This window comes from Monodelphis domestica, chromosome 3 (assembly GCF_027887165.1).
Source record: "Monodelphis domestica isolate mMonDom1 chromosome 3, mMonDom1.pri, whole genome shotgun sequence".
In the NCBI taxonomy this organism is placed as follows: Eukaryota; Metazoa; Chordata; class Mammalia; order Didelphimorphia; family Didelphidae; genus Monodelphis; species Monodelphis domestica.
In genome coordinates, this window is record NC_077229.1 from 171,298,053 (window position 1) to 171,321,610 (window position 23,558).

Here is a 23,558-nt window from a genome sequence, read left to right on the forward strand (position 1 = left end):
CTTAGATCATAGAGCGATTCATAGTGAAAATGGGATTAGAAGGGAGATCTTCTAATTTCAAGCCAGGGCCATTTTCACTATACCCTGCTGCTTCTAGAACTGGTGCACCTTCAAAAGTCACTTCATGGTAGAGTTCCTGCTTTTCTGACTTTCTTGTAGCCCCAGAATACAGCTTCATGCCCAACACACAGTAAGCATTTAAATTCATATTGAATGACTATGATTTAGGTAGCACTACAACTAAACCATATAGAGCAGAGAATTGAGCATTCATTGTTTTTTTTTTAATTAAATTTCATTTGATTTTTGTGAAAATCTCTTAACATCCTAACATTCCCACTGCCTTTCCATTCTAATGTTTAGAAAACACTGCTCCTGGAAATTCTTTCCTTATCTCTAATTTAAGCCCTTTACATAATGAGTCCATTCTGTCTTAAGAGTAGCTAAGAGATACAATTCCTTATATATCATCATATAAACACATATATACACATATATATCATATTTTCCAAATCTGTTTAGCTATTTAAATCAGCATTTTTGAAACACTGTTCAAAAAACAAGTTGTTCCTATTGCTAGTAGAAACTGAGTATTAATATCTGATATAATTTAGAAATGGAAAAGCTGTCCAATAATATCAGGATGCTTTCACCAAAGGTGTAGAGTGCAAGACAACCATTTGTACTATAGATAGGAGTCTACACTGAATGATGTAGTATGAAGTGGATGAGGCAGCAACAGATGAAGACACCCAAGGAAACTGCCTGGGACCACCAAACATAATCCCTAACTTGGCTAGCCCCATTGTGGGAAGTGCTATTTCATGAACTAATGGTCAAAAGATACTGGGACTGTGATAGATCAAGTCATCACTATGACTACACATTTCCTGCTGTTGGCCAAGTTACACTCAAAAGTACGGCAGGAAAAAAAAGTGACCACAAAGTAATATGATTATCATCAACAGTAAACAGACAAGAAATGATTGGAAGAATAAGAAGGACCCTGGTGTCTTCTGTAGCTCCTTTATAGAGAATATATGGAAAACTATGGGCAAGAATCAGAGGATAAGATGATGTAGATGAGTTTCAAAATGTATTATTGGTAGCCAATAGCAAAGACACAGTCACTCTTCAATGACACTGGCATTGGGAACTTGAAGGTTAGAAAAATGTCCTAATATAGGTTGGCACGTTTTCTGAAACCTAAACTTAGAGAGGTGCTTAAGGTACTGAAAGGTTAAGTGCTTTGCCAGGGTCAGATAGTATATGCAAAAGGTGGGACTCAAACCCAAGTCTTCCTGCCTTTGAGGCCAGTTCTCTATCCACTTTTTTTTTTCATTTTATTTTTTTCAATCAACATTAGGCACTTATCAAAATATAGTAGAAATAATACATAGAACTGATTGTTGTTCCCTTCAAAGAGTTTTGCTTTTGGAAGCTAGGACATATTCTTAGGATCACAAGAGTTCAAACTGTACTTACTTAGATTTTTACAAATCAGGAAACTGGGGCCCAGGGAAGTTCTATTTGATATGTAGAAGAGTATTCAGGAAGCATGAGAGAGGATTTAAACTTCAGCCTTAAGAATATAAGTTCAGTGCTTCTTTCTAACTGCCACAACCTGGCCTACTCTTATCTTTCCCATCTTCTTATATATAACTCCTATCCAAGTACTTTGCAGTTCAGTGACATTGCTCTCCTAGCTGTTCCTTGTAAACAACATTGTCTTTTAGCATTTTCCCTGTCTGTCCTCTATACTTTGAATGCTTTCCATCCTGATCTCTGCTTATATTTCCCAAATCTTAGCTGAAATCAACTAGTCTTTCTAAACAGTTTCTTTCAGCTGATGTTTATCACTCATTTATCCTAAATAGATATTGTTTCCCCCTAGATATGTGTGCATGCTGGCTCTTCCATTTGATTGTGAGATCCTTGAAAAGAGGAAATGGATTTTTTGCCTTTCTCTGTATCTCTAGCACTTAGCAAGTATATGGCACAAGGTAGGTAATTAATAGTAGGTACTTAATTGCTGCCTTGATGTGCTTTATACTATAGTATAACTTTTGATTTTCTTCAATGTCAGAAAATCTTCTTTTTTAAGATTTAAAAACATTTGGGAGGCATATCTATAAATTATTTGGAGTCAAGTCTGGTGAATACAGTGAGTGATAAAGTTGGAAAAATACTAAATTTGGTAAAAATAAATAAACAAGTGTTGCTATTCAGTAAAAGAGACAAAATTTTTTGAGTGGCTTAAAATGTCTTAAGCAATGGCAGCATAGTTGGAATAAGACTACAGTCTAACAAGCTCCTTATAAGGGAGGGAGATGACTGGCTTCTGAAGCAAGGCACAATTCATCCTATTGCCCTCTCTCCCTTCTCTGTGGAAAAGCTATCTTGAGCATACTTCTTATTGGACCTATTTGATTTCTACCTCTCTTCTCACTTCCTCTTCCTTGGCGTAGTACCTTGACTTTATTCTTCTTGAACTTGGTTCTGTTTCAGGCTATTGAATAATATTCCAATGTGTTAGTAACCCTCTTCTACTTTCCTAGTCTCCTAAGAGACTAGCTTCCAACTTGGAGGAGGTCACATGGTTACTTACCACCAGCCTTCCTGGTTGAGATAGGATAGATAACTTCTCTATCCCACTCACATTTCTCTTCTCAATTGTTTCCTCTCTATAAATACTTGTAAATAAATTTCTGACTTGAAATATAATAAATATTGGCTACCACATAATTTCATAAAATTATTGTCCAATCATTAATTTTCACCTTTACAGAGGGGAAGACTGAACTATGTTTGGGAAATTACAATGTTTCATTTCTGACTTCTAAGAGTTCCATTGGAAATAAAGCTCTATTTAAAAAAAAATCAACAATTTACTGGTGTTGCTATTATGACAATAAACATGGAAAATGAAAGTCTCTGTTTTTAAAAAATGAAAATCATGCAGAGGGAGTGAGGAACATGGTGAGTTTGGGCAAGAAGAAATATACAACTAATAAGGGATCTCAAGGGAAAACAAGAGTAAAGAATGTCACTAATGAAATGTAAGAAAGATGGGAAGAGTGGGTTATTCATAGTTTGAGGCTGTCAGATGCATCATTGGAGGGAATTCCCTAAAAGGTGACAAATTGTTCTTTCACTTGGGCAAAAGCAGTTAAGGAGGGGGCAGCTGGGTGGCTCAGTGGATTTAGAGTCAGGCCTAGAGACTGAAGGTCCTAGATTCAAATTTGGCCTCAGACACTTCCCAGCTGTGTGACCCTGGGCAAGTCACTTAACCCCCATTGCCTAGCCCTTCCCACTCTTCTGCCTTGGAGCCAATACACAGTATTGACTCCAGGACGGAAGGTAAGGGTTTAATTAAAAAAAAAAAAAAAAGAGTCCCTGAAGAGAGATGCCACAAGGACAAGAGCTTAGGGGAAGTGGACTAGGAAAGGGAATGATAGGTTTCTACAATGCACTGAGACTAGAATGGGACACATTGTTAGGGAGACCAATCTCTAGATTGCCCTGTACCCGGAAGTTAAAGCCCTTATGGTTCTATCCTTGTTATAATTCTGACCATTAATTCAAAATCAAAGTCTTGATGAGAAAGAACACCATCCACATTCAGAGGAAGAACTGTGGGAATAGAAACACAGAAGAAAAACAACTCCTTGATCACATGGGTTGATGGGGATATAATTGAGGATATAGACTCTAAATGATCATGCTAGTGCAAATATCAATAATATGGAAATAGTTTTTGATCAATGACATATGTAAAACCCACTGGAATTGTGTGTCGGCTATGGGAGGGATGTGGGGGTAGAGGAGGGAAAGAACAAGAGTCTTGTAAGCATGGAAAAATATTCTAAATTAATTACTTTTAAATAAAAATTTCCAAAACTTTATAAAAATGAAATAAAATCAGTTTGTCTCCATATAATGTGTGTTTTAAAATGGATCTATACCCTGAGAGACTACATCTCCCAGGACTCTCTACCCCAACTTCCTCAGACACCTACCTCCCACATCCTTTGTGGGAGGTGTCTAAGAAAGTAAAAAAGAAGAGAGAAGTGTGGGTTTCTGGCACCTTTTCCAGGGAAGCATCTTTTCCTGAGAAAAAGCCTTTGGTCTCTGCATAGCTGCCAGGGATCAAATTTTCTGTAGCTTTCCCAAACCTTTCTTTTTCTGGCCTAAATAAACCTATCTAACTATCCCTAGGGTCTGGCTTAATTTAATTTAGTTCCCTAGCCTAGTTATAGTTAAGAAAGAAAATCTGGTCAATTTCCCTACTGGGGCTGGGGTGACCCGGCTACCTTCTTTCCCTTCCTTTCCCTACAATCTTCCCTTCAACAATAACCTATATAAAATAGATATGCTATTTTATGATGTATGCTCCTGAGAAATATCCAGAGTTTCCCTTTGAAACACTAGTAGGTAAAATATATCTATATAGCTTGGTATAGTTTGCTTAAAAATTCAGAAATTTCTAAAATCCTGCAATTATATTTTTAATAAGTCTTTTGGAATCCTTTGTTTTGTATATTTGTATATATTTGTATATATTTGTATAAAAGAAATAAGAATTTGCATTATATACAATCATATTTGGTAATATTTTTTAAAGTTAAAAATTTTTTTTTCTATATAAACATTTTGCTTTATGTTAGAAATGCTCATGATGATTTCTCTGTACACCTCTTTAAAGTCTCAGAATTGTGAAAACTAGCAATAAAATTAATAAATGTATAAAATAAGTAAACTATAAGAAAAAAGAGGGGGAACCATATGTAGAAGATTATAACTAATTAAAAAGGAAAATAAGTACAAGAAAAATGGAAAAGTAAAAAGTCAACATAAAGTCAGATTGAAATCACAAACATTAACAAATGATACAAATAAATAAGCTAATCAATAGGATTACAGTTCCTGAATGAGACATTAGTTTAGAGGCCACCTAATCCAATTCCTTCATTTTACACGAGGAAACTGAGTGAAATAAAGAATACACTTGTAAGACAAAATATATTCCTAGCACTCATCATGGTACCAGCACATTAGAAATATTTAATAAATGCTTGTTGATTGACTTGCTACCAATGAAGTCCAACAGCAAAAGACAAAAAGAGAAACCCCATTTAAAATAATGGTAGACAATATAAAATACCTGGAAGTCCATTTGCCAAGACAAACCCAGAAACTACAAGATCACAACAAAACACTTTTCATAGAAATAAAGTCAGATCTAAACCATTGGAAAAAAACCCCATTAATTACTCATAGATAGACTGAGCCAATATGATAAAAATGACAATTCTACCTAAATTAATTTACCTGTTCAGTGCCATACCAATCAAACTACCCAAAAATTATTTCATAGAGCTAGAAAAACAACAATAAAATTAATCTTGAAGAATATCAAGAGAAAAACAAATTATGAAGGAAGATGGCTTAGGTGTATCAGAATGCCAGATCTCAAACTGTACTATAGAGTGGCATCTATCAAAACAATATAGTACTGTGTAAGATATAGAGTTGTGCATGAATGGAATAGATTAGGCACTCAATACACAGGAGTAAATGACCACAGTAACTTAAGTGTTTGACAAGCTCAAAGATCCAAGTTTTTGGAAGAAGAAATGACTATTTGAGTGACTTGCTGATTGATTAGGCAATTTGCCCTTATACATACAGGTAGTAAAGGCAAAGTTGGAATCAGTGCTCTGAAATTGTGGAGATTTTTCCATTGTTCTATATTGCTTGGCTGTGCCATTCTGGGAAAGAACCACTGATGGTGAAATAAGTACTTTTAAAGAATGTAAAAGGTAGTTGGTTCCCAAAGTTATGTGAGCAATTGGGAAATTGAATTTTGTAATTTATGTATCTATATGCTTATTACTAAAGTTAAATAACACATATTCAAACAATAAATAGTAGTTAGGAATAGTCTACAAAAATATGGTTATATGTTAAATAAATTAAAATACTATAAAATTAATGACAGGCATTTACTACTCCTCAAATCTAATGAATTTTTAAGGCACTCATTTAAATGCCATTTCATGGCTACAAGTGTCAATGGTTCAAAAACTTGCTTGCAAAAGAACAATGAAAAAATTACCAGAAAGCTCAAATGCTTTCGCAAATGACCCTGAGTTAATTAGAAAAGTCTGCACTCCTCCCCATTCCCCTTCTCACGTGTCAGTTTTCATTAAATCAAAAAAAAATCTCATTTCAAAGCTAACAAACACCATGGTTAACTAAACTGTTAAACTGGGATCAAGTGGGCACATTCCTAGGGTTCTTTATGATGTCATATTGAGCAGCCTACAGCTGAACTTGTAAGAAGTACGGATGATTGTCCAATATAAGAAGTATGTGATCTAATGCTAATTTTTTCTCTCTAGGCTAACTGTGCTGGGAACAGGTGGCCCTGCTTTCAATTATGGAGGGCTAGCATGCCAGTGTGAGGCCTGGATTAGTTCACCTTCTCACGGGGAATTTGCCTCGGTTGGGAATGGATTTATTATGGCTTCACACATGGAATGGAGCTCATGTCAGCTGAGGGCAGTGACACATCATATGATTCAAATTAACCTGCTGTGGACTGTTCCACAGTGCTGCGATTGGGTATTAAAATGACGACATTTTAAAAACAGCTTGAAAGAAACCAGGATTGCTGAAGTACAATGGTTCCAATTTGTTCCAAATAATCTATCACCTGCTGGAGATGATTCTAGGGGGTTCTGGTAGCTGCTGTTTTTGAGGTTTCTCCCAACCACTGACCTCGCTAATGGAGACATGTTGCCTTTAGAGGGGACTTTTAAGATTTTTTTTGATGTACAAGTTGGTGTCTGCAAACAAGCAGCCAAAAAAAAAATGAAGGCAAAGAAAAGGAAAGATCTTGAACTCTGTTTCCTTCCTACTATAATGAATGGTAAGAGTAGCTTTCTTGTTACTCAGAAAACAAATCCAAATTTTGCAGGGACATTTTAAAGTTAAGAAATATTGGCAAAGGAAAATTACATTTCTCTTACTTTAAAAGCATTTTATGGTAAAAGACATTGTACTTTGTCAATTATCTGGATATTTTGTAGTAATGGCAGATTTATATTTTTAAGATCCTTCTTTAAAAAAAATCTTTAAAAAAATATTTGTTTTTAAAGGAAAATTATAAAGGCTGTATATAACTGTTAATGCCAGTTAGTTACCTTTATTTATTTATTTGTTTATTTATTTATTTTTTAGAAACCTTTACCTTCTGTCTTGGAATCAATACTGTGTATTGGTTCCAAGGCAGAAGAGTGGTAAGGGCTAGGCAATGGGGGTTAAGTGACTTGTCCAGAGTCACACAGATGGGAAGTGTCTGAGGCCAGATTGGAACCTAGGACCTCCCGTCTCTAGGCCTAGCTCTCAATCCACTGAGCTACCCAGTTGCCCCAGTTACCTTTATTCTTAAAATTTAAGGCAAAACAAAATTTTTAGGGGTGTGTTATGATACAATTATAGATTCTTCATTCATCTTGGATTCCTAATTTTTATGAATCTAAAAATTAATTTAATAGCAAGAGCTTTAAAATTTGAAAAGTGCTTTATATATATTAACCAATGATTATTTTAATAACTCTACAATTATAAGTGCCATTATTACCTCAATTACATATCTGAAGAAATGGGGAAAGAAATTAAGTGACCTGTTCAGGGTTATGTCGCTAGTAATTTTCTATGGCAGGACTGGAACTCGAGTTTTCCTTACTCCAAATCTCACACTATCAACTATATCACCTAGCTATTTAATAATTTCAAAAAATATATTTAATATTATGTGTTAAATGGTAATGAATAGTTTTAACATAAAACAGAGACATTAATTTTACTTTCCTGGGAGTGTGTGTATGTGTGGTGGTGGGGTCATTACTGTTAAAGTTTAGGTCTCTTCTTATAATTTCAGTAATGAGCAATTATTCTTTTTAGGATTCTATTACCTAAAATCTGGAAAAAATATCACTAATTTTTTAGTTGTCAACAGTGTATAAAATAGACGATTCATGTGGCAAGAAATATATTATTGTATCCTGTTCCTTTTCATTGTTGTTGAGTCATTTTCAGTCACGTTCAATTCTTCATGACCACATTTGGGATTTTCTTGTAAAATAATACCGGAGTAGTTTGCTTTTTCCTTTTCCAGCTCATTTCACAGATAAGGAACTGAGGCAAAGAAAATTAAATGACTTGACTTATCCAAGGTCACACAGCTGGTAAGTGTCTAGAGGCCACATTTGAACTCATGACGATGAGTCTTCCTGATTCCAAGTCCTCTGCTCTATGCACTGTACCACCTAGCTGCCCCTCCATTTAATAAGTGATTTTTCAAGTCTTGCAATTTGTTATGGCTTTTTGATCTCTTAAATTAACAGAAGGACAACCTGGTTTCCTCTTCACTGGGAGAATACAATTTTTCTGTGGTATAGCATCTACTTATCACCTTTAGCTGACAATTTTTTTTACAATAAGATCGTTTTTGTAATAAGACAGGAAATACCAGAGCTTTCCAGACTTTCTCCTTAGGGATGCACATCCCACACTGCACACAACTGACACATCTTTCAAATAACTAATACAAGGAAAAAACATCATGGTTTAATAGATCTGAATTTTAACAAATGTTATTCACTAAATGCTATGGTTGATTCTTAACAAAAGCCTTGTAGAAAAAGTGATTCACCTTTGTATGAGTGGTGCTACATCCTATCTGGTCCCTCTTTTCATTTGACCTTCTTGAATAACCTTAAATTTACTGCTGTATATGTTGTATCCTCTAAATAGAATGTAAATTCCTTGAAGTCAAAAACTGTTGTGGTTTTCTCTATTTATCCTTCCTGGCTAGTTGAGTGTGGACTCATAGTAGACTCTTAATAGTCAAACATGTTCATAGCAAGAATAGTCTCTAATGATTTAACAAGCTTCTTATGTTGACTATGTACCCACCACCACAAACAGATTTAGAGCAAAGTGTTTCTTTTAATCAAAATTATTCAATTGCTATACCAATCTAGTATGTAACTTATCCATACCTAATAAAGTCACTGATAAAAAGATCCCTATAGTATGCTATCAGAGATCTACTTTAAGAGCAGTATTGCTCAATTAATTAATAATTCCTGGTTAAGGTAGCTGAACCAGTTATGAATTCACATGCTTTTACTAAAATTTAATACATATTTCTCTATTTTGCCCACAAAGATTACATGGGAGATTTTGTTAAACAAATATCTTGCTTAAACTTAAATATATGAACACCTGAAGTCTTGCACTCCACCTATAGTAGTTTAGAAAGACCTTGTTTTTATTCCTATCTCTCATACTTACTAGCTCTGTGATGCTGGGCAAGTGACTATATGTCTCTGTGCCTCAATTTTCCTCATCTTTCAAATGAGTGGCCACATTTGAGGCCCTTGAAGGCCCCATTCAGCTCCAAATCTATGATCCTACAAAACTATCCAAAAAGTCAAAACTGACAAAAAGTCAGTTCAGTGACAGCCCATTCCTTCCTTAGGAATAGGCACAGCATGCTCGGCCTACTATAACCTGTAAATCTTGAAATCTCACAGACTTGTGAATGATAAAAATTTCCGCATCGGGGAATTCTTAATTGGAACAAATTCCCTACTGAGAAACATTCCCCATTTTGATGTGAGAACTCGCCAGGATCAGAAATGGGAGGACCTCTATTCCACCTGTACTTAAGACTGCTTTAGGAGAGAAAACTCCTTGCTAAACAATGAAAGTACTTGGACCCATGCTTATAATAAGGCAAGGAGTTCTTTGAGCCAGGCCTGTTTTTAGAATTGATACAATGGGATGCTGGGTACCTAGAAGGGTCGGGCAAGTTTTCTCTTGATGAGATTAGTTGACTCAGCTGTGTTTTCACTGGTTCAGACTTACTGAGGAGATTGGTCGACTTAGCAGGAATTCAGATGGGCAGTCCTTTGGAAAGCATCTATAGTGATTGGTAGATGTAGGGACTTAGGGGAGGTGACATGGGAGAAAAACCCCTATATAAGAAAAAGCAGAATCTCTTGAGGATAGATTCTTTTGGAGAAATCCTTTTGGAGGATCTCTGATGAGGATCGCTTGGGAAGAATCTCTTGAGAGAGGCTCTGGAGAAAGGCCCTTTGGAACAGTCTCTAGCTGGAAGGCTCTCTGGTGAAGTCAGCTGAGATGGAGCTGGCCTGGTGTCACTAGAATCCTTGTTTAGTCAGACCTTGTGGTGAGTGTTAAAAGACTGACTGACTGATTCTCTCTCTTAAGACTCAGGTCTAGGTCATATTGGCTTGAGGCCCTTCATAATTATTCCTTTCCTACTCTTTCTCTTTTTCTCTAATTCCTCATTATATTATTAATTAAAAATCTCTATAAAACCCAGTTGACTTGGGTATTTGAATAATTGGGAATATTTCCCTGGCGACCACCTTATATTTGATTTAAAAACCAAGACACTGTAGTGAAACATATTTTCTGTGGTCAAATTTACTCACCCTCTCTTATATCTATCACAATTTATATCTTCCACTATTTTAATCACTACAGTTTAAGACCTCAACCATTTTAAATATCACAAACCCCTGTGTGGACTATGGAGCACATATGTTGTTTATGGTCTCCTTACTATGGGAAGAAATCTTTCAGTTGGCGGCTGAGGCAGAATGGAGAATGCTTCCTTTAAAAAGGGCAGTCACTTTAGGCTCTCTTTCTAACCTGGATGAGTTCTGTGAGGAGTGCTGTGAGCCTCTGCGTGAGGAGATTATACAACTTCCATGTGACCATTGAGCCCCTGGCACTGATACTGCTTCTGTTTCTATTGTGTCTATGCTTTCAATCTCATAAGCTTTGAAAAGCTGGAAAAGGAGAAAGGATATCAATAGCTAATTCTCAAAATAAGATATTCAAGTCATTAATATCCATATTAAAAAATAACAAAACTAAGGTTTTATCTCACACTAACAAGATGGTATACACCCAAGTAGCACAGTGGATATTCATTTTTCTGAGTTCAAATTTGAATTCAGACCATAGTTGTGTAACTCTGGGCAAGTAACTTAATCCTGTTTGCCTTAGTTTCTTCATCTGTAAATGAGCTGGAGAGGGAAAAAACAAACCACTCTAGTGTCTTTATGAAGAAAACCCCAAATGGGATCACAAGGAGTTGGACATTATTGAAAAATAACTGAAAAATAAGAATGGTAAAGATGTAAAAGGAAAAACTGTATGGAGAGGCAGTGAAAAACCAGGACATTAAAGTACTGTTGGTGTGTCTGGGAATTAGTACAGATATTCTGAAAAACAATTTGGAACTTTGCTTCCAAAGTCATCAAAAGTTGCATACTCTTTGACTCAATAATACCTCTACTAATACCCCATACCCAACAATACCTCTAATCACATCCCCAAGAGATCGAAGAAATAGGGGAAAAACAACCCATAAGAAGAACAATATTTATAGCAGCTCTTTTAATAGTGGCAAAGAACTGGAAACTGTAAAAGGGAAACTTGTCCCTGGATATTGATCACTTCTATAGCTGTAACTAGTGATTGACTCTTGAAGGAAACTACGGTATTTGCTTTTAAGAAATTGTTAGAGAGATCAGTTATAGTAAAAGCTGTTCTTATTTATTAAACTAATCAAAGTAAAAGATATGAAAGGAAATAGTAATATTTAGTTGAGGTATCTATAATTTTTCCTAATCTAATAAAATCTAAATATAACCCAAATCCCAATTTCTTTCCCACAAGGGAACTCTTCATCCTTGTAGACCAAGACTAGCTTCTCTCCCTCTCTTATCTATTTAAAATAATCTAATTAATCTATTCTAAATATATCTTAATAATATAGTCTCCATCAATCTTCCTCTAGTTGTACAGTGAAAGTTTTCTTCTCTCACATCCGGGAGTCCCACACAGCAGGGGATACGCTTCCCTGTCGGATGATCAGCTCCACTTTCCATTTGCTTCTCTTCCTCTACTGGCAACTCTCTCACATGAACAGACTTTCTTCTCTTCAGGCTGTTGATTTTCCCAATCTGGTTTTCCAAACTTTCCCAAAAGGATCAGAGGGCAATCACAATGCTCCTCTCTGAGTTTCCACCTTCCAGAGTGAAGACCCCAAGAGATTCCAGAGCAACTGGTAAATTTCCAACTGCTTCTTCCTTACAGGTTCTCTTAAGAGTTTCATCCCTCTCTGACCTTTTTAGAATTCCACACTTAAGGGCTCCTCAAGTACCTTTCCAACTCTCTATGCTGAAACCTTTACTTTTTGACTAACCATCTATTGTTAATTAACCACATTACTTAATTATCTCTTAATGATCTATTTCATTCTCCCTTGAGATTCTTTTGGAGGACAGAGTCTTTCCAAATGGATCTAAGTAAACCAAACTATTCTTATTCTATACCTAAACCAATATTTTATTCCCCAAATATAGTTCTTATCTTACACATATTCTATTCTATTACTACACAGATTTAGTCTAAAGTAAACTATGTTAAAGACAGAAAGAGAATTTCAAGAAAAAGAAAAAAGAAATTAAGGAAAATCCTTGCAAAACTGCAAGTCAAAGCATTACAATGACAAAAATTCAAAATGCAAATATTTGCTTAACACAATAACAAACTAACACAGTGTAACCTATACTCTTACAGAAAACAAAATCCTATCTAAAAACAATAATTCAAACTGCACCTTACAAATACCATGGAACAAAAAAATCAAACAAAACCTTTAATTATTCTATTACAGGAAAAACAAAACTATCTAAAGATAAAAAAATTCAAAATCAACTTGCAATACTAAGAAAACCAAAACTTATAAGAAATCTATTATACACAAATATATGTAAATATACATAATTAAAATATGCATACTATTTACACACTATGTACACATCCCCTTAAATTCACTTGTTATACCATGAAGGTTTCCTTTAATAAGGATATAAATTTTCCTATGATGTTACCTCAAAGGAATATATAAAAGCTTCCCTTGAGATAAGAATTTACCCTAAAATGTAATTTTATGCCTATTGTAATATTTCTACTATATTTTGATTATCCTCTATTTATTTATATTACTATGAATTCTAATTACTGAATTATGTAGTGTTGCAAATTGTTATAAATTACTTCTATACATGAGTAATCCTCTTTGCATTAGAAAATTTTCCTTATTCTATATACTTACCACATCTCTCCTTATACAAACCTCTCTGTTACTTAAGTCCATCTGTCATTTAAATGCAAAGTAATATCTTCAGTCTTCTTTCTCCTTGCAAAAATCTTTGTTGTCAGTGTTCATTGTTGATTGTAGCAATGTGTGTTTAGTGTGTAGTTGTGTAGTAGTTCTTAGACCGTTGTCTTTGTCTTTGTGCCATTGCTGTTGTCCAGTCATTGTTGTTGTGTGGTCCTCCTCCTGTTGTATTGATCTTTGTCTCCTCATCCTTGATTACCCTCTTCACCTACAGCCATCTTCAACTGTTGTCATGTTCTTCACCTGCTGTTACTTTCTTGACATGTGAACAATGCAGCCACGAATTTTTTTCTGCAACTTCTATAACAGTGGGTGTTGCTAGCAACATGTTATACAGTCTTTCCCAAGCTGGCTGTTGGTCCTGTTCTGCCAAATTTCTTTATGTGTGTGTGTGTGTGTGTGCGTGTGTGTGTGTATATATATATATATGTGTGGATATATATATATATATATATATATATATATATATATATCTCCAAGGATTTATTTTGGGTAGTGTATAATTTATTGTTCCTGTTTGCACAATTATGCCCATTTCTTATAATTCTTTGATCCTGTTTTGCAATTCCCTTATATACTCTGCTATATTTGTATCTCTTCCCTTTGATTTTTAGATTTTCTCCATCTTGCTTGGTCTAGTACCCAGGAATATGCACACATATTACATGGGCATGTTCTAGCAAATGACAAATCAGAAACAGTGGACAGTCCTCTGGGCTGTCCAAAGTCAAGCTAAGCTATCATTGGTACAGATGAGACACAGGAAAGTGGCGTAAAACTGTCTATATATGGCACATCACTTCCTCTCTCTCCCTCTTTCTCCAGAGACGCGACTCTGGCTGTCAGCATGCTAAGCATTCAGACACCTTGGCGTGGTGGCAGCTATTTGTCTGGGTTTCGTGGTGAGTTTGCCCTTGAGCTGATTCAGGCTCAGGCATCTTGGCTGAGCCCTTTTGGAGTTCAGGCTGATTCCTTCCTCTTTCACACTCCAAAACCTTACTTTCTAGATCCCCTAATCTGCCCACCTGATACAAGCCAGGCGGGAGAAATTCTTCACCCTTTCCTTTTCCCTTCTACTTAGTTTCTTTCCACTATATCAATTAAATCACCATAAATTTCCAGCTGACCTGGGTATTTTATTATTTGGGATTTTCTGTGGTGACCAATTAAATTCAGATTTTAAGTCACAATGCTAAAATTATCTTTACATCCCACCATAGATGTATACATAGAAGTGAATGGTTTTGCCTGCATAGGAGCATGTCCAAACAACATTTCATAAGGTGAAATGTGTGAGCCACTTCTGGGCCTAATTCTTAGATAGAATAAAGCTAATGGCAGCACATCAGGCCATTTTAAGTGAATTTCTGCAAACAGTTGTCCAGTCATCAATTTAATTTCTCAGTTCATTCTTTCTACCTGGCCAGAACTCTGTGGATGGTAGGGTACATGAAACTTGGGCATTATTCTCAGATTTTCATAGATTTGTTTTAATACTGAGTCTGTAAAATGTGTACCTCTATCTGAATCTATTCTTCTAGGTATTCCAAACCCAAGTATTTCTCTTAACAATACCTTTGCTACAAAGATGGATGTGTTTTTATTGAATGGAAAAACCTCTGGCCATCTTGTCAGCTGATCTACAATCACCAAGCAGTATTTATAATTCCCTGCCTTTGGCATATTAAAATCATCTATCTATAAATGTTAAACGGGTGTAAATGCTACTGGCTTCCTAGCAAAAGCTCTTCGTTTAAATGTATTGGTTATATTGTTGGCAAACTTGACAAGATGAGCAAACCTTTGAAGCAATGTTGGTAATATCAGGTGCCACCCATGTTTTATTTACTGTATCCACTATACCTTGTGTGCCAAAGTGACCCTTTCTGTGTATTGCTTGGCAGATGTGATTATAGAATATTCTTTGGACTTTGGGCTTTCCTACTGAGGATATCCATATACTGTTGTTCTGATAAGCTTTAAAATTTTGTTCCACTTCTATACTTCTTTCTCTGTGTATACCTTTGCTAAATATGTTTCCTTAAAGACTGTTAGATTTAATATAACTGCAGGACCTTCTACTACAGCATGTTTAGCTGTGATATCCACTCTATGGTTCCCCCTAGCTACAAAATCATTATTGTGAGTGTGAGCTTCAAAATGGACTATAGCCAGATGTTTTGGAAGGTGTAGAGTTTGCAAAAGTTTGAGATTATATTTGCATTTGTAATTGTTCTTCCAGATGACGTTTAGAACCTATGCTGTAGCCGCAAAAATCCAATTGAGTGGCATATGCCAAATGCATATTTTGAGTCTGTGTATATTGTTGAAGCCTTATCTTTTGAAATTACAAAAGCTTGTTTTAGGGCAATTAGTTCTGCTGCTTGGGCACTCAAATTTCTATGTAGTAAGGCAAACCACAGGGTCTCAAACTTAGTCACTATGAAGCACTGGTATACCTTAATCTGTCTCTCATAAAGGATGAGCCATCAATAAACAGAATCAAATCAGGGTTGTCTAGAGATGCATCAGAGAGATGTTCCCAAGGCCTTTCTGCTAGCTGAACCATTTTCTCACAGTCATGCAATGGCTCCCCTTGTGTTGGCAAATCAGGTAACAAAATTGAAGGATTCAGGTTGTTACAACTTCTTAGTGTGATGTTGTCATTCTCCAGCAAGGTGATCTCATACATTGTTAATCGCTGATATGAAAAAGCTTGGGCTCTGTGTCTCAGCATTAATGCTTCAACTTCATTTGGACACATAATAGTTAAAAGGATATCCTAACACAAGGTCTATTGCTTTTGTCACTAACAGGGCTGTGACTGCCATACCCTGGAGACATGGGGGGGATGCGCCTGGAGCAATGGGATACAGTTGGGCAGATTAATAGGTCTTTGTGCTAGACGCAAAGCTCCAGTTAGTACTCCAGATGCTACACCTCTCCTTTCATGGACATGGAGGACAAAAGGTTTATTGTAGTCTGGGATTCCTAGTGTAGGTGCTGACAGGATAACTTCTTTCAATTTAGTGATTGCTCATAAGTGTTCTGTTGTTAGCTTTAGTGGCTCTTTAACACTATCTCTTGTGAGTTCTATAAGTGGCTTATAATTTCACCATAGACCAGAATCCATTGCCTACAAAATCCTGTGGTACCCAATATTGCTCTCAGTTGTTTCTTTGTCTTTGGGGCACTGAGTTTTTGTATATCTGCAATTCTCTTTTGTGATATATATCTGGACCCTTCAGATAACACAAATTCCAGATATTCTACTTTAGGTAGACACCATTGTACTTTGGTCTTTGAGATTTTGTGTCCCCTTTTAAGCAATTCAAGCAGCAGATGTTTGCTGTCTCTCTGATATGCCTTAGCTGTTGGTGAGGCTAGAAGTAAGTCATCCACAAAATGGATCAGTCTGATCTCCCTAAAATGAATGTTGGCAAAGTCTTCTGTCAATATTTGGGAGAAGATTGTTAGGCTTTCTGCGTAATCTCGTGGCAGATGACACCATAAATATTGTTTACTTTTCCATGTGAATGCAAATATCTTTTGTGAGTCTTCATGAATGGGAATTGAAAAAAATGCAGAGCACAAATCTACAATGGTGAAATACTTTGCTTAGCTGGGAATTGCTAAAATTATTGTTGCAGGGCTTGGGACAACAGGATGCCTTTTAACAACATGATTATTAGTTGCTTTGAGATCTTGGAAAATGTAATACACAACTTTCCCAATTGCATCCAATTATGCCTTCTTTACTGGCAATATTGAGGTATTGTACTCTGATCTGCATGATATTATGATCTTATTATGAGGTGTTATTCCCTCAATGGCTTTTCTGCTTAATGGGTATTGTGGGATAGATGGGGTGAACCTTACTTGGTGGTAATCTTCAGAGGTACTACTGATTTTAACAACCCCACATCTGTTGAACTTGTTGTCCATAATGCTTCAGGGATATCTGCAAGGATCTCATATATGTTGTTCTCTTCTTTATCTACATCTAAGCTTTCTAAAAACAGTACTGGGAATAGTTATAAAGACTCTTCTGGTAATTCTAGGGATATGTCACCATTTGGGGTACACACAATTGTTGCCCTTAGTTTACAAAAGATTTATTGGGGATCTGGACATTAAGAGAAATGAATATTCCACACTTAGGAGACCTAGGAATATCATCGTAGGTGGTAACTTCTTGACCTCAAATGGTGTCCCTGAGATTCCTACAACCTGCATTGATCCCACAGTATCACATTCCCCATCAGATGATTCCTTTAGCTGCCCCAGTGTCAAGCATACAATCATAAAAATTTTTTTCCACTTCCAGAGTACATGGTTTCATTGCTATTTCTTGGAGAGTAGACTGGAATAACAGGTGTTAGTAACTCAGGACCAGGAAAACTATATTCTTCTTCCTGTTCTTCACTCTCTACATTCCTTACTTCACTTTCTCCATTTTCCAAACTCTCTGTGCCTAAAATGCTGTAACCTTTACTTTTTAATTAACTATGTATTCCTAATTAACCAGATTATATAATGATCTCTTAATTATTTATTTCAAAACTAAGGGAATACCTATCAATTGAAGAATGGTCGAACAAATTATAGCTTATGTCAGAAGAAATGATGAAAGGCCTGAATTTAGAAAAATCTAGGAAGGTTTACATGAACAAATGATGTGATCCATACTAGGAGAACATTTTATATGATAATAATATTGCAAAGATAACCAATTTTGACAGAAGTTCTCTGATCATGACTAACTAGATCCTAGGGAACTAATGGTCAATGCTATCACAGAGAAGAGAATGCAGAATGAGACAAACATTTTTTGGAAAAGGACCATGTGGGAATTTAATTTGTTTGACTAGGCATATTTGCTGCAAAGATTTACTTAGTTTCCCTTTTAAAATGAGAGAGGTGAGAGGAAGAGATAATAATGATTGTTAATTAAAAAATAAAATGAAACAGAAAAATGTTGAGAAAGCTTTATTGGAGGATTAGGAACTAAATTCCATGCCAGAATTTGTGGACAAGAGAGAGAGACAGTGACTTATCATCAGCTCTGTGATATTTAGGAGTAAACATGATGAGGCAAATGCTATGTTAGAAATTGCTTAAAGTTTGAGCCTACTTCCCCCCAGGGATGAAGGTGGTATAAGGGAAAGTGGTATCTTTAAGTATTCAAGGGAAATGTTTTTACTTTTTTTCTGGCTATATCTTCTTAGTAAATATTCTTTAGTAAAAGTTAAATGAAACTGGAGTGCTAATGACTAGCAGTTAACAATGCAAAGAACACATCAGAATGGGCTACCCCTAAAAGCCTGATGGGGAGAGGTGGCTAGCCATGCTCCTTGGTTTTACATTATCAGTATGAATATAAATTGGGAGAAGAATTCTCAGAACTTAAAAATAATAGAAAAGGAACTAAATTTAGTTATCCCTCAATATTCTTGCCTGTTTGCCTTTTTTCTCCCCATACGGGAGTTCTAATTTTATCAATTCTATCATGTATCCTATTCATATTTTAATATAGCTTTAAACCTACAAAATCATTAGGAAAATAAATACTCATATTTTTAATCTATTCGCTTGACCTTGCCAAGTGTACAGTTCCCCGTTTCTCTATTTCCTAGAATGGCCTTATAATTCTCTGTGGCTTTCTCAGCAATTGCTTATTTGCAGTACTTGCTTTCCATGGTGCTGGCTCCCTTTTGTACCACTACTGGTAATCCTCCCAGACTGCAATCATATCTGGGAAATTCACATTTGTGAAGATCTTCTAGCTCCTATGCCATTTATCACTGTTTTCCCTATTATAAATAAGAAACACTGAGGATATGAGACCTTTGAAGGTTCTAACACCAACATTTTATTTAGAAACATGCGACTAAATTCTGCAAGCTCCAACACACGGTATATCCCCATCCTATAATTAAAGCACTCTAATGTTTTAAATGTTTTCTCACAGTTGCCAAAGGGATGCTATACAAAATTTGTTGAAATAATCATGGAATTCATTTGGAGAAACAAAAGATATTGAATATCAAAGGAAATATTTTTAAAAGGTAGGAATGAAGCAGGAATTAACATTTGTAGACCTCAGATTATGTTCTCAAACTGCAGTCATCTAAAAGATTTGGGCATTGATTAAAAAAGAGAAATGTAGATGGGTTGATGGGGATATAACTGGAGATATAGACTGCAAATATCAATATGGAAATAGGTCTTGATCAATGACACATGTAAAACCCAGAGGAATTGTGCATAGGCTATAGGAGGGGATTTGAGGGAGGGCAGGGAAAGAATATGAATCTTGAAAACATGGAAAAATATTCTAAATTAATTAATTAAATAAAATTTTCCAAAAAAGAAAAAAGAAATGTAGATCAATGGACCATGTATCCGAAGGGCTACCATGTGAAAGGGAGAATAGATTTATTTTCCTGATCACAGAAGAAAGAAGCAGAGGTGAAAGTTGCAAAGAGACAAATGTAGCCTTGAAGGAAGGAAAAAAATCCTAACAATTAGATCTCTCCAAAAGTGGAATGGGCTGCCTTGGGAAGTCTTTTACTAAAGGCTATATCATCACATGTGGGCTAGAAGTTTGATTTTTTTTTCCCTCCAGGCATAAAATGAATGGGCATTAAATCATAGAGGTCCCTTTAGACTTTTAAATTTTGTAATTCTGTACTGCATATAAATGCATTTAACTTAAAAACAAATATAGCTATATATAAACACAATATCCTACCTGGTCCATTAAGAAAGTCTTTAATTTGAAGAACAATAAGAGAAGGTGGAATTCCACTTTTGGTATCTATTTCTCCAGCAACTGTTTGTAACCAGATTTTGGAGTAATCCAGAGCTTCTGGTAGTGTCTTCCCAGGATCTGAAGTGAGAAGATTAAAACCAAACCATTAATAACATTTCAAGATTATAAACTGGGTCTTTTAAGAAATCAAGGAAATAAGCAAATACTTTAAAATTTCAGCAATGAAACACAGAACATGCATAACTAGAAACATATATTTACATATAAAAAGTGTGCATAGACATATAAAGATATAAAAATATTTTTAAAATAAGATTGAAACACTAATAATAGCACATATAAAATAGCTATTGATGCAATATGATAACAAATATTAGCTTAAATTTTACTGCTTTCATTTTTCGTTAGAATCTATATCATGCCTATTGCTGACTCTTAAATGACTGCTGGAGATTTTTTCACATGATACCAGAAACAAATTAACGAATAAAAGAGTATATTATACAGAAACTTAAAATCATAGAATCCACTTAAAGATGCCATGATGATTTCAGAAAAACCTACATGAACTGATACAGAGTAGAATAAGCAGAACCAGAAGAACATTGTACACAGCATCAGCAATATTGTACAATGATCAACTGTGAAAGACTTTTTCAGCAATACAATGATCCAGGAGAATTCTGAAGGACTAAAGACAAAGAATGCTATCCACCTCCAGGGAAAGAACTGTTGGAGTCCAAATGCTGATCAAAGCATGCAACTTTTCACTTTAGTTTATTTGTAATATCAGTTTATTTGGGGTTTTGGTTTCTTGTGAGTATTCTCTTACAACAATGACCAACATGGAAGGAAGTTTTGTTTGATAATACATGTATAATCCAGATCAGATTGTTTACCATCTCTGGGAAGGGAAAGAATGAGACAGTTTGGATCTTATGATTTCAGAAAATATATGGTGAAAATTGTTGTTATGTGTGAGTTGGAAAATAAAACATTTTTAAGAAAGATGATGTGAATTAGTATTGCTTAAAGGTTATTTGATCTACTTAGGAGTTTCACTGACATTGTAATCATTTTTTATTGTAAGACTTCTGAAATCTACTTCAGTAGCTTTTTCTAATTAATCTAAATGACAAAAAAGTGGGAGTAGTTCCTTAATATCCACAATAAAAAATAAAACTTGAGGTATTCAACTTTATGTGCATAATACTATATATTTTTTATTTATCATTTTTGGCCATTGATTATGGAAAATAACAGCAAATTTACTTTTAAATTCTTGACAATGTTATTTTTACAGAAATAAAACTTTAAAAATGACTCCTGTATCTTGGCATATAAATTTTTTCTGTAGTTTATTTTAACCTTCTAAATATTCAGTTTTCCTTTGGTTCCAAGATTTTTGTGTGTGTGTATGTGTGTTTTAATGGCTTCAGAATGTAAATTTTATAGGGATGTTCTTGCCATAGAGTCCATCTATTCCATTTTCAGTTAATTTGAAAAGTCTTAGTAAAGTATTATTTACTTTAGGTTTTATTGATTGGATTACATTCAAGAATGGAATTTACATATTATATTCAACATATGGTCTCTTACACTAACACTGTCATATGTGAAATGGCATATAAATTCTACCTCAGAGTTTGTATCTCTTTGCCTTTTCATGTATTCTGATGAAATTTGGCACTTATGCACTCTTATATGATTTCAAGAATACTGAAACTAAATGATAATCATGTTAGACCTATATGGTAAGGATCAAATGCTGTCAGTGAATTCTCTTTTACATAATGCATGATTTTTAAAGCAATGAGTACATAAAGTAGATCCATTACTAATTAATACTATCCCTATTCTTGCTCTTAAACAGAGTAAGGTCTTATATATCACAAAGGCTGTTGCTTGTAAGAGATGCAAACCTCCACCTTAAATTATTCTTCTTACCATCTTCCTCCTTTACTCTTATTCATGTATTACTAAATGGAGCTGGAGAAAATCATGAAATTGTACTGACTTGGGTACCGTATAAATTTATGTTACATGATCTTAACTGGGCTCTTCCTGTAGAAAGGTAATTCTTTTATTTTTCCTTTATCAATTCCTTCTCACATGTACAATAGCAGCTATTCTAAACCTTTCCATTCTTCCTTACTCCTCCTATGGAATTTTCTCCCTCAAGTTTATCATTTTACCACAAACTATTTATAATTGCCAGATTACATATTGATATAATTTTTAATATTTGCCTGACATTTTGTAATCCATGTTCTCTCCATCCCTTCTACTTCCCCAAGAAGGAAGTTAGCATGATATAGGTTGTACATATATTGCCATATTATACATATTTCCATGTTTATCAAGTTATGAAGCAAGACACACATTGTCTATATTAGAGAAAAATTCATGAAGTAAAATGAAGAATGGTACTTTTCAATCTGTATTTGGACTCTATTTCTTTTATAGTGGTAGATACTCTTTTTATCATGAGTCCCTTGGAGTTGTCCTGGATTCTTGCCTTGTTGATAATAGTTGTCATTCACAGTTGATCATCATACATTATTTTTGTTACTATCTACAACGTTCTCCTGGTTCTGTTCGCTTTGCATCACTTCATATAAGTCTTTCCATTTTTTTTTTTGTGATCATTTTGTTTGTCATTTCTTATGACAATGCATTCCATTACAAGCCTATGCCACAACTTGTTCAAGCATTCCCCAATTGATGGATATCCCTTCAGTTTCCTTTCTGCCACCACAAAAACAGCTGCTATAAATAATTTAATACAACTATGTTATTTTCCCCTTTCTTTAATCTTTTTGAGATTCAGATCTAGTATTACAGTTTTATAGGCCTTTCATGGTTCCAGACTGCTCTCTAGGATATTTGTATCAATTCACAGCTCCACCAAAATGTATTGGTGTTCCAATTTTTCTGTATCCCTTCCAACATTTATCATATTTATTTTTTGTCATGTTAGCCAGTCTGGTAGGTATAAGGTGGTACCTCAGAGTTATATTAATTTGGATTTCTTTAATAGTGATTTGGAGCATTTTTTCATATGACTAAAGATAGTTTTAACTTCTTCATATGAGAATTGTCTATTCATATTCTTTGACTATTTGTCAATTGAGGAGTGCTTTGTATTCTTGTAAATTGATTCAGTGCTCTATTTTTTGAGAAATGAAGTCTTTATCAGAGAGACTTGCTACATAGATTCCTCCCCCACCCCCTAGCTTGTTGTTTGGTTTTCAATCTTGGTTGCACTGATTTTGTTTGTGCAGAAATCTTTTAAATTAATGTCATCAAAGTTATTTATTTCACATGTCATACTATTCTCTACTTCTTGTTTTTGCCCAAATTCTTCCCTTACCCATAGGTCTTTATAGGGCTACTATTTTGTGCTTCATTAATTTGTTTAGGATATCACCCTTTACTTCTAAATCATGTATCCATTTTAATTTTATTTTGGCATATGGCATG

At 34.9% G+C, this 23,558-nt stretch overlaps 1 protein-coding gene across 8 annotated transcripts in view; it reads right to left on the reverse strand.

Annotated features, from left to right (window-relative positions):
• Positions 1–23,558, reverse strand: part of VPS13B (vacuolar protein sorting 13 homolog B) — a 1,055,144-nt gene that overhangs the window by 226,838 nt on the left and 804,748 nt on the right. For all 8 annotated transcript variants that reach the window (XM_056820764.1, XM_056820763.1, XM_056820760.1 and 5 more), the window contains one exon: positions 20,055–20,192. In XM_056820764.1, the coding sequence (XP_056676742.1) occupies positions 20,055–20,192 (138 nt within the window). The remainder of the gene's footprint in view (positions 1–20,054; positions 20,193–23,558) is intronic.